Below are 12,420 nucleotides of genomic sequence, written 5' to 3' on the forward strand. Positions count from 1 at the left end.
CGCCCCCTCACGTCCTCAGCACCATCCCTCTCCCTCCCACCCAGCCAGCGCCTGCACCCCCTCACGTCCTCAGCACCATCCCTCCACCTCCCACCCAGCCAGCGCCTGCGCCCCCTCACGTCCTCAGCACCATCCCTCCACCTCCCACCCAGCCAGCGCCTGCGCCCCCTCACGTCCTCAGCACCATCCCTCCACCTCCCGCCCACCCAGCGCCTGCGCCCCCTGACGTCCTCAGCACCATCCCTCCACCTCCCACCCACCCAGCGCCTGCGCCCCCTCACGTCCTCAGCACCATCCCTCTCCCTCCCACCCAGCCAGCGCCTGCGCCCCCTCACGTCCTCAGCACCATCCCTCCACCTCCCACCCAGCCAGCGCCTGCGCCCCCGACGTCCTCAGCACCATCCCTCCACCTCCCGCCCAGCCAGCGCCTGCGCCCCCTGACGTCCTCAGCACCACCCCTCCACCTCCCACCCACCCAGCGCCTGCACCCCCTGACGTCCTCAGCACCATCCCTCCACCTCCCACCCAGCCAGCGCCTGCGCCCCCTCACGTCCTCAGCACCATCCCTCCACCTCCCACCCACCCAGCGCCTGCACCCCCTGACGTCCTCAGCACCATCCCTCCACCTCCCACCCAGCCAGCGCCTGCGCCCCCTCACGTCCTCAGCACCATCCCTCCACCTCCCACCCAGCCAGCGCCTGCGCCCCCTCACGTCCTCAGCACCATCCCTCTCCCTCCCACCCAGCCGGCGCCTGCGCCCCCTCACGTCTTCAGCACCATCCCTCTCCCTCCCACCCAGCCAGCGCCTGCGCCCCCTCACGTCCTCAGCACCATCCCTCCACCTCCCACCCAGCCAGCGCCTGCGCCCCCGACGTCCTCAGCACCATCCCTCCACCTCCCACCCAGCCGGCGCCTGCGCCCCCTGACGTCCTCAGCACCATCCCTCCACCTCCCGCCCACCCAGCGCCTGCACCCCCTCACGTCCTCAGCACCATCCCCCTACCTCCCACCCAGCCGGCGCCTGCGCCCCCTCACGTCCTCAGCACCATCCCTCTCCCTCCCACCCAGCCAGCGCCTGCGCCCCCTCACGTCCTCAGCACCATCCCTCCACCTCCCACCCAGCCAGCGCCTGCGCCCCCGACGTCCTCAGCACCATCCCTCTCCCTCCCACCCAGCCAGCGCCTGCGCCCCCTGACGTCCTCAGCACCATCCCTCCACCTCCCGCCCAGCCAGCGCCTGCACCCCCTCACGTCCTCAGCACCATCCCTCCACCTCCCACCCAGCCGGCGCCTGCACCCCCTCACGTCCTCAGCACCATCCCTCCACCTCCCACCCAGCCAGCGCCTGCGCCCCCTCACGTCCTCAGCATCATCCCCCTACCTCCCACCCAGCCAGCGCCTGCGCCCCCTCACGTCCTCAGCACCATCCCTCCACCTCCCACCCAGCCGGCGCCTGCGCCCCCTGACGTCCTCAGCACCATCCCTCCACCTCCCACCCAGCCAGCGCCTGCGCCCCCTCACGTCCTCAGCACCATCCCTCCACCTCCCACCCAGCCAGCGCCTGCACCCCCTCACGTCCTCAGCACCATCCCTCCACCTCCCGCCCACCCAGCGCCTGCGCCCCCTGACGTCCTCAGCACCATCCCTCCACCTCCCACCCACCCAGCGCCTGCGCCCCCGACGTCCTCAGCACCATCCCTCCACCTCCCACCCAGCCAGCGCCTGCGCCCCCTGACGTCCTCAGCACCATCCCTCCACCTCCCACCCAGCCAGCGCCTGCGCCCCCTGACGTCCTCAGCACCATCCCTCCACCTCCCACCCACCCAGCGCCTGCACCCCCTCACGTCCTCAGCACCATCCCTCCACCTCCCACCCAGCCAGCGCCTGCGCCCCCTCACGTCCTCAGCACCATCCCTCCACCTCCCACCCAGCCGGCGCCTGCGCCCCCTGACGTCCTCAGCACCATCCCTCCACCTCCCACCCAGCCAGCGCCTGCGCCCCCTGACGTCCTCAGCACCATCCCTCCACCTCCCACCCAGCCGGCGCCTGCGCCCCCTCACGTCCTCAGCACCATAGAATCATAGAATATCAGGGTTGGAAGGGACCCCTGAAGGTCATCTAGTCCAACCCCCTGCTCGAAGCAGGACCAATTCCCAGTTAAATCATCCCAGCCAGGGCTTTGTCAAGCCTGACCTTAAAAACCTCTAAGGAAGGAGATTCCACCACCTCCCTAGGTAACGCATTCCAGTGTTTCACCACCCTCTTAGTGAAAAAGTTTTTCCTAATATCCAACCTAAACCTCCCCCACTGCAACTTGAGACCATTACTCCTTGTCCTGTCCTCTGCTACCATTGAGAACAGTCTAGAGCCATCCTCTTTGGAACCCCCTTTCAGGTAGTTGAAAGCAGCTATCAAATCCCCCCTCATTCTTCTCTTCTGCAGGCTAAACAATCCCAGTTCCCTCAGTCTCTCCTCATAAGTCATGTGTTCTAGACCCCTAATCATTTTTGTTGCCCTTCGCTGGACTCTCTCCAATTTATCCACATCCTACTTGTAGTGTGGGGCCCAAAACTGGACACAGTACTCCAGATGAGGCCTCACCAATGTCGAATAGAGGGGGACGATCACGTCCCTCGATCTGCTCGCTATGCCCCTACTTATACATCCCAAAATGCCATTGGCCTTCTTGGCAACAAGGGCACACTGCTGACTCATATCCAGCTTCTCGTCCACTGTCACCCCTAGGTCCTTTTCCGCAGAACTGCTGCCTAGCCATTCGGTCCCTAGTCTGTAACGGTGCATTGGATTCTTCCATCCTAAGTGCAGGACCCTGCACTTATCCTTGTTGAACCTCATCAGATTTCTTTTGGCCCAATCCTCCAATTTGTCTAGGTCCTTCTGTATCCTATCCCTCCCCTCCAGCATATCTACCACTCCTCCCAGTTTAGTATCATCCGCAAATTTGCTGAGAGTGCAATCCACACCATCCTCCAGATCATTTATGAAGATATTGAACAAAACCGGCCCCAGGACCGACCCCTGGGGCACTCCACTTGACACCGGCTGCCAACTAGACATGGAGCCATTGATCACTACCCGTTGAGCCCGACAATCTAGCCAGCTTTCTGTCCACCTTATAGTCCATCCCTCTACCTCCCACCCAGCCAGCGTCTGCGCCCCCTCACGTCCTTAACCACCAGCATATCTCCACCTTCCACCCAGCCAGCACCCCCGCATGTCCTCAGCCAGTGCCTGCACCCCCTCACATCCTCAGCACCATCCCTCCACCTCCCACCCAGCCAGCGCCTGCGCCCCCTCACGTCCTCAGCACCATCCCTCCACCTCCCACCCAGCCAGCGCCTGCGCCCCCTCACGTCCTCAGCACCATCCCTCCACCTCCCGCCCAGCCAGCGCCTGCGCCCCCTCACGTCCTCAGCACCATCCCCCTACCTCCCACCCAGCCAGCGCCTGCGCCCCCTCACGTCCTCAGCACCATCCCTCCACCTCCCGCCCAGCCAGCGCCTGCGCCCCCTCACGTCCTCAGCACCATCCCTCCACCTCCCACCCAGCCAGCGCCTGCGCCCCCTCACGTCCTCAGCACCATCCCTCCACCTCCCACCCACCCAGCGCCTGTGCCCCCTCACGTCCTCAGCACCATCCCTCTCCCTCCCGCCCACCCAGCGCCTGCGCCCCCTCACGTCCTCAGCACCATCCCTCTACCTCCCACCCACCCAGCGCCTGCGCCCCCTGACGTCCTCAGCACCATCCCTCCACCTCCCACCCAGCCAGCGCCTGCGCCCCCTCACGTCCTCAGCACCATCCCTCCACCTCCCACCCAGCCAGCGCCTGCGCCCCCTGACGTCCTCAGCACCATCCCTCCACCTCCCACCCAGCCAGCGCCTGCGCCCCCTGACGTCCTCAGCACCATCCCTCCACCTCCCACCCAGCCAGCGCCTGCGCCCCCTCACGTCCTCAGCACCATCCCTCCACCTCCCACCCAGCCGGCGCCTGCGCCCCCTGACGTCCTCAGCACCATCCCTCCACCTCCCACCCACCCAGCGCCTGCGCCCCCTCACGTCCTCAGCACCATCCCTCCACCTCCCACCCAGCCAGCGCCTGCGCCCCCTCACGTCCTCAGCACCATCCCTCCACCTCCCACCCAGCCAGCGCCTGCGCCCCCTCACGTCCTCAGCACCATCCCTCTCCCTCCCGCCCACCCAGCGCCTGCGCCCCCTCACGTCCTCAGCATCATCCCTCCACCTCCCACCCAGCCAGCGCCTGCGCCCCCTCACGTCCTCAGCACCATCCCTCTCCCTCCCGCCCACCCAGCGCCTGCGCCCCCTCACGTCCTCAGCACCATCCCTCCACCTCCCACCCAGCCAGCGCCTGCGCCCCCTCACGTCCTCAGCACCATCCCTCTCCCTCCCACCCAGCCGGCGCCTGCGCCCCCTCACGTCCTCAGCACCATCCCTCCACCTCCCACCCAGCCAGCGCCTGCGCCCCCTCACGTCCTCAGCACCATCCCTCCACCTCCCACCCAGCCAGCGCCTGCGCCCCCTCACGTCCTCAGCACCATCCCTCTCCCTCCCGCCCACCCAGCGCCTGCGCCCCCTCACGTCCTCAGCATCATCCCTCCACCTCCCACCCAGCCAGCGCCTGCGCCCCCTCACGTCCTCAGCACCATCCCTCTCCCTCCCGCCCACCCAGCGCCTGCGCCCCCTCACGTCCTCAGCACCATCCCTCCACCTCCCACCCAGCCAGCGCCTGCGCCCCCTCACGTCCTCAGCACCATCCCTCTCCCTCCCACCCAGCCGGCGCCTGCGCCCCCTCACGTCCTCAGCACCATCCCTCCACCTCCCACCCAGCCAGCGCCTGCGCCCCCTCACGTCCTCAGCACCATCCCTCCACCTCCCACCCAGCCAGCGCCTGCGCCCCCGACGTCCTCAGCACCATCCCTCCACCTCCCACCCACCCAGCACCTGCACCCCCTCACGTCCTCAGCACCATCCCTCCACCTCCCACCCAGCCAGCGCCTGCGCCCCCTCATGTCCTCAGCACCATCCCTCCACCTCCCACCCAGCCAGCGCCTGCGCCCCCTGACGTCCTCAGCACCATCCCTCCACCTCCCACCCAGCCGGCGCCTGCGCCCCCGACGTCCTCAGCACCATCCCTCCACCTCCCACCCACCCAGCACCTGCACCCCCTCACGTCCTCAGCACCATCCCTCCACCTCCCACCCACCCAGCACCTGCGCCCCCTCACGTCCTCAGCACCATCCCTCCACCTCCCACCCACCCAGCACCTGCGCCCCCTCACGTCCTCAGCACCATCCCTCTACCTCCCCACCCAGCGCCTGCGCCCCCTCACGTCCTCAGCACCATCCCTCCACCTCCCACCCACCCAGCACCTGCGCCCCCTCACGTCCTCAGCACCATCCCTCTACCTCCCCACCCAGCGCCTGCACCCCCTGACGTCCTCAGCACCATCCCTCCACCTCCCACCCACCCAGCGCCTGCGCCCCCTGACGTCCTCAGCACCATCCCTCCACCTCCCACCCACCCAGCGCCTGCGCCCCCTGACGTCCTTAACCACCAGCATTTCTCCACCTCCCACCCAGCCAGCGCCTGCGCCCCCTCACGTCCTCAGCACCATCCCTCTCCCTCCCGCCCACCCAGCGCCTGCGCCCCCTCACGTCCTCAGCACCATCCCTCCACCTCCCACCCACCCAGCGCCTGCGCCCCCTGACGTCCTCAGCACCATCCCTCCACCTCCCGCCCACCCAGCGCCTGCGCCCCCTGACGTCCTTAACCACCAGCATTTCTCCACCTCCCACCCAGCCAGCGCCCCCACATGTCCTCAGCCAGTGCCTGCGCCCCCTCACGTCCTCAGCACCATCCCTCCACCTCTCACCTAGCCAGCGCCCCCTCACATCCTCAGCCAGCGCCATCCCTCCAACTACCACCTAGCCAGCGCCCCCTCCCGTCCTCATTCAGCACCATCCCTCTACCTCCCAACCAGCCAGTGCCCCCTCATATCCTCAGCCATCACCATCGCCCCCTCACGTACCCAGCCAATGCCGTCCCTCCACCTCCCACTCAGCCAACACCTGCATCCCCTCACCTCCTTAGCCAGTGCCATCCCTCCACCTCCTAGCACCAGTGCCCCCTCACGTCCTCAGCCACCACCAGCACCGGATCACGTCCTCAGCCAGCGCCATCCCTCCACCTCCCACCCAACCAGCGCCCCCTCATGCCCTGAGCCAGCGCCATCCCTCCACCTCCCATACAGCCAGTGCCGGCACCCCCTCACATCCTTAGCCATCACCATCACCCCCTCACATCCTCAGCCAGTGCCATCCCTCCACTTCCCACACAGCCAGCACCAGTGCCTCCTCACGTCGAGAGCCAGCGATAGCAGTGAGAGTCACAGTCTTTTAACACAACCATGCAGAGTCGTCACACAGATCTATCAGCGTAGCCAAGGTGGGCTAGTGGATTGATTCCTGGGATTTTGCATTTTTGTGACCCTTTTGTGAAGCTTTTTTAGTTTATGTTGAAATCTGTTCCATAATCCCCATCTCACAGACAAATTACGTGTGGTCCTTTATGAAAATCTGTTTTCTAATCTATGTGATAATATTGTTTTTTAACTCCAACTGTTCTTTTCACATTGAGCTTGTCCTAGTATGTTGATACTCATGTTTATGAAAGAAATCAATATGTCGTTTGAAAACATATTGGTAAAAGCCCAATTTCCATTTCCTTCTTCCATTTTTTTACCCCTCCAATCTGTCCCACAATCCCAAGCGGAGTCCCTTTGGCTGTTTTTCTTGTTTCTTGTTTCTCAGAGGAACTGTACTCTGCTCTACATGAAGTATGAGGTATGGAGCAGTTCCCTGACTTCTTCCACATAGACGTACACGTGGATTTTTTTTAAATACTTCCTCCTGTTGCACCCTATTTCGTAGGTTCCTTCATTCCCTAAATTTCCTTCCCTGAAATCTAACAGTCATGTACTGCTGTATTCTGTGCTCCATCCTTTACCAAGCTGAATCCAAGTAGCCTGTAATCACAGGTTAAAATTTCCTTCTTATCCTCATATTCCCAGCTGGTTCCTCTCTGTTGATAAGAAGTAGAGCTATGTTGGATTCTCTGTCATAAAGCTGTTTTCTGATTTACCTGGGCACATGTTTGGTACCCATGCCTGGGTGTCTGTCATGCAACAGATGGTACTTGGGTAGTTGCCATCCACCTAGACCATGGGTCTGAGTACTTCAAATTGGTCCAGGAATGTTTCATTGTCTGTTTCCTCCACTTCTGCTGGTCTATAGCAGCTGTTTGCAGCAGTTTCTTCTCTAACTGACATTAGTACTTGCTTATAGCACAGATATCTGTAATAAGAATGTCCCCCATGGATGCAATGTTGCTGTTTTCCTTTCCCTTGCTACTCTGTAATCCTGTATTAGCACAGGATATCACATAATGTGCCTGTATAATGACCACCTAACTGGGGACCCTCAATGCTAAAAGAATAATCCTCCACTGCTTCTGAGCTACTTGAGTAACTCCCTGAGCTGATAGCTTTAGTAGACTTTTAATCTCTTATATGAATCAGCCACTAGAGGGAGACAAAGTGACAAATTGCTAGTATGAGTTACACTAGCCTGTAGTGTCACTCGTGGATTAATATTAATTATATCTGTAACTTCCTTTCCCCTTTTAATCTGTGAGCACTAAGCCCCATGTAATATGTACGTGGTGTGACTACCAGTGGGAAGGTATTAGAATCATAAAGCAGCACAAATGGCATATTTCCTTTTATTTTTAATAGGCTGTGTCACAGCGCTGTGGTGTCACCCATTACAACTTGCTGAATGACACAGCAAGATCTTCCTGGAGGAGAGAGAAATTGTGAGAGGTGAACAAGTCCATGTTTCATTCAAGAGAGGCCATTAGGCAATGGCACATAGACCTTGTGCTGGCTTGCTGTACGGAGGTGAATGCACCCTCAGAACCAGGTGCCCTTTACTCTCGTGGCCTGTAATGATAGCAGCAATGGCTAATGAAAAGGAATAAATATTGACCACAGCTATAACTGCTGTTTGGTGAATTTGTGTATGGTTGTGGGAAATTCACCCTTGCAGCCAGGACAGCAGTGTAGGAGAGAAGTGGACGTCGCCAAGGGAAACATTTTTGTTCTACAGGAGGGTGGAAGCAGCTGCAGGCTTCCAGCACCATCCTATACGGCTGTATTGACAATGCTTCTTAGCTCCGTCCTGGTGGGTTCTCCTTGCACGCTGAGCATGTGTGGGAGGCACGTGTGGGGTGCGTGGGGAGGGTCATCACATCAATGTTCTTAACACGACAACCCACTGAGCAGTGAAAAGGACACGCCAGCATGGCAGGATTACGTTGGCTGGTGAAAGCACTACTGTGCATGAGGTGGCCTCCAGCTAAAGAAATTCCACTGGCAGGGAGCATGTTCCGCAGGGCGTCGCTGCCAGTCCATTCCCCTGACTGCCGTCATTTATTACAACCAAGTAAAAGCCATCAAGAGCTCCCAGCCTTTCCAAGGTGCACTTCCTGAAGCATTTGTTTCTCATTTTGGTCATGTAAGTCCCCAAGCACACCAGTATTTTATCTGCATTTTACATGGCAACTTGAAAAGGAGACTCAGTGAGGCCGCAGCATATTAGCAGCATTGCTTGGACCCTGTTGCAGTGGTAATCCCTGTAGACAGGGAAAGCTAATTGGAGTGGCTGCAGTGAGGGTGGGTTAAGTTTACAGGCACTGGTTCTTAGAAACCAGCTCAGGCAAAGACCTTTTGTCTGATAAACAAATCGCTCTGCATTAAATTACAAACTGTGAGAGCTCTCCGGTCACCCTGCACATTTGGCAAGGCCAGGGGTGCAGCTGCATGCTCCTCCTGGCGTGACCACTGGTGCTGCTCTCCTGCAATTAATGGGAAAGCTTACACCTGGAGTTCATTAGCAGCCCTTTTAAGCAGCTGTAATGAATGTGAGTGCTAAACCAGAGACAGACCAACAATCAAGTCTGCCCACTCAGTGAGGTCTCATCAGCAGCTCATTGTATTTGGCTTATCTTGTCTTCTCCCAGGCGTCCTCTGCTGGATGTTTCATCTTCCAGATGGCCTGGACCTGGAAGAATCTTTATGTTTTAATTTCTGTTCAAAGCTTTCTCTCGCCCTCGCCTCCATCCCTTCCCCAGATAACAACATGACAGGCTGACTGCAATGCCTGCATCCCCTTTCTCACTACTCCCTGGCCGTGCCAGTTTTGACTTATCAAGTTTCACTTTCATGTGATGATAAAAAAAATTCCCCCAGCAGCCGTTTTCTATCATTTATGTAAATTTTCCTTCAGCCTCTTCAGCAAGTTTCTGTTGTTAACTCCTGGGCAGACAGTAAATCAGTCTGAAGGATGCGTGGTCCATGAACTCCACTTTACCAGCTTGTGTTGCCTTTGCATTATATCTTGTCCTCTGACTCCATTACCTGGTAATAAATCTCCTCTCCACACCTTGCTCCTTTACTGCAGGTCTGTACAACTCCATGGATAGCTGGATGATTGTCCCCAACATCAAACAGAATCACTACACCGTGCACGGGCTCCAGAGTGGCACCAGATACATCTTCCTTGTCAAGGCCATAAACCAAGCTGGGAGCCGGAACAGCGAACCTGCCAGGCTCAAGACAAACAGTATGTGCCAGGGCTTTTTTTTCAGGTTGGGTGGGAAGTAGAAAAGCAGCTTTATCAATCCTGGAGTTTAAAAGGATATGGCTGAGATTTTCCTTAACTCTTTAATTGCTGTGTCTTATAACCACCCTTTGGAAACTTGAAATCTTTGTTTATTGTTTCCTTGCTTGACTTGTTTTTAATTCCCATCATACGCACAAAACACAAAGGCCAGATTGCATGTGAGCCCTGGGCACTGCATGCTAGCTGGTGTCTCTAGGGTTTCCCCAGAATGCTAAGCTGCGCCCATGTTGCTAGTTGGGTAGGGTTTGTTCTTGTAGGGTTATTCATGAGCTCCTTTATGCAAACACGTCTGTCTTTACTGTTCCGTCGTCCCCAGTCCCTTCCCCTCCATTCAGCTGTTGCATACTGTCTAAATCCTAGGCGCTGGGGCAGGGACTATTTGGGCAAACGTTCAGGTCAGTTCATATCTACTCTGAACCCACTTCTCCAAACCATATCCAGAATTCTGGCTCGGTCAAGAAGCGAAAGTAGCAGAAATCTGGTTGCACAACCTGTTCTTAATGAGCAGATGAGCATCCCACATTTTTGGTGCTTAATAAAGTCAAACCTCTTGAAATTGACTTCTCGCTTACTTCTGAGCACTGAGCTTGTTGTCTACTGGTTTGTTAAGAGAGGGTCACTCATGTGAATTAGACTGCTCACTGGCTTATTATTGTGGGGTTATTTGGGAGGACTGTGAGGCATGTGCTGGTTTGTTATCATAGAGTTATCAGGAAAAGAAACCTGAAAAGCATCTATATGGGAAATGTCATGGGCTTTGCCAACAAACATGAGAAAAAGGTTAGTTCAGACTTTGGTTCTCCCAACTTGAATTCCCTCAGAAGGGAGGGAAAGAGTTAATAACATTCTAAAAACGGAAGCGAGATCAGACCATAGGCCCATTGACTTCAAAGGGAACAGGACTGGATCCACTCTGGCCGTGGAGAAGAACATGATATGGGGAGGATTCAAACCTCATTGCCCATTAGCTCAGTAACACATCCCGCTTAGTGATGATTTGTAATACAAAAAAAAAAGTCAAAATATCAGAATGGGCAGTCGGTTTCCAAAGTAGTTGCAAGTGACTTATCTCTTGGCTTTTGTCCAGCGCTGCCTGATCTGTGGCCATGTCTTGTTGATGATTATAAAATTCCTCCGTCTGGTCCCGACGTGCCCAGAGTTCTTTTTTGTTCTCTTTTCTTGATGTTTCAATCATGTCTGAGTTCTGCACTTGACTAGGCTTTTGAAATGATTTATTGCTTCTACCTCCTCAATCTTTTCATGGAACCGTGGCAACTTTAAATACAATGAAATTAAATAAAGTCCATACATTGCAGAGAATGGATAGACGCTGATGAAAAACAAACTCCAATCTAATTCTCTTTTGTTTATTAAAAATGTATCCCTCCCTCCAAAGCTGTTTAAAAGCACCCTCCCTGCTTTGAAATACACTCAAGATGGAAATAAGAAATTGGTGACGTGACAGGCCAAGAGCTGATATGACAAACCTACTCAGAAGAAAGGAAAATAGGTTAGTTTCAGTAGCTCCCTGGGGAGGCTGCAACTTGTTGTTTTATTCAGTGTCAGTCATCAGAGATATTAGCGTGCTGCTAAGTGCAGTGCTTTACAGATGAACCTGATTTACTGAAATATATACCGGATCATATTTTTAATTCTGATTGTTCACTCTCTGTAGCAGCTTCCTACATTTGTCAAACTGTAAAGCAGGAGTGCTATAAGAAGTGCTATAAGAAGTGCTCAGCATTACTGTTATGCATATTACAGAATGAATCTCTAACATTGGGATTGTATGATCATTTAAATGATCATGCATCCCCAACCCAGCCGAAGGATAAGAGAACAGCTAATTAACATTAAAACATTATTTGCATATGTTGCTACAATATCTGTCTGGAGCCAACCTTAGCTTCAGTGTCACCTTGAGACTTCTACTGTAACTACCTGTTTCCACATGTTCAAAATGTGAACATCTCTCTTTTGGTTCCAGGTGCCACAAGTACTCCATTTCTTTTTGCGAATACAGACTAACACGGCTGTTACTCTTAAACCTCTCTTTTGGTTAACGTGCTCTGTGCTTGATGTCTGTCAGTCCTAGTTTTTGGAAAGTTTGAGCAAACTGTGTCTACCTCATTTTGCGTAAGTTCAGGATGATGATGTTAATGAAAGCACTGCCACTTGAGAGCCAGGTTACTTCTGCTGAGAGGCAGGAGAGCCTAAGCACCTCATTAGCATGATGAGGACTGCACGTCTCTCCAGACAGTCTGTGCTCCTCTCTATCCCTCATTTACTCTGCACCCTTGAGAGCAAGGCAACAGGCATTTGGGGGACTTTGCACTTCCCTGTGCGAGTGCCAGACTGCCCCTAACATGGAGCTTGATTTGCAGCCATGTGCGGTCTCCCCTGGAGTTCAGCAGTCACGTACACCACACAAGGATTTGCAGGCTCACCTGTGTGATACCACAGCTCTTCTCAAGGCTTAGAATGGGAAAGAACTGCAGGGAGCCTGTTGGCTAATGTTAACTTTGTAATAGTGGCCACAGTCACTCACTCTACATGCCCTTGAGTAAACAGGGGAGCTGAGAGGGTAAAGCCTAAAAATTGTCCATAGGAAGCTAGAACAATATTGCACAATGCAGGCAGTGT

The 12,420-nt window shown here is 56.1% G+C and overlaps 1 protein-coding gene across 2 annotated transcripts in view; it reads left to right on the forward strand.

Moving 5' to 3' along the window:
• Window positions 1-12,420, forward strand: part of MID2 (midline 2) — a 300,175-nt gene that overhangs the window by 249,694 nt on the left and 38,061 nt on the right. For both annotated transcript variants that reach the window (XM_077826406.1, XM_077826405.1), the window contains exon 7: window positions 9,556-9,717. In XM_077826406.1, the coding sequence (XP_077682532.1) occupies window positions 9,556-9,717 (162 nt within the window). The remainder of the gene's footprint in view (window positions 1-9,555; window positions 9,718-12,420) is intronic.

Source organism: Eretmochelys imbricata, chromosome 9, assembly GCF_965152235.1.
Source record: "Eretmochelys imbricata isolate rEreImb1 chromosome 9, rEreImb1.hap1, whole genome shotgun sequence".
In the NCBI taxonomy this organism is placed as follows: Eukaryota; Metazoa; Chordata; order Testudines; family Cheloniidae; genus Eretmochelys; species Eretmochelys imbricata.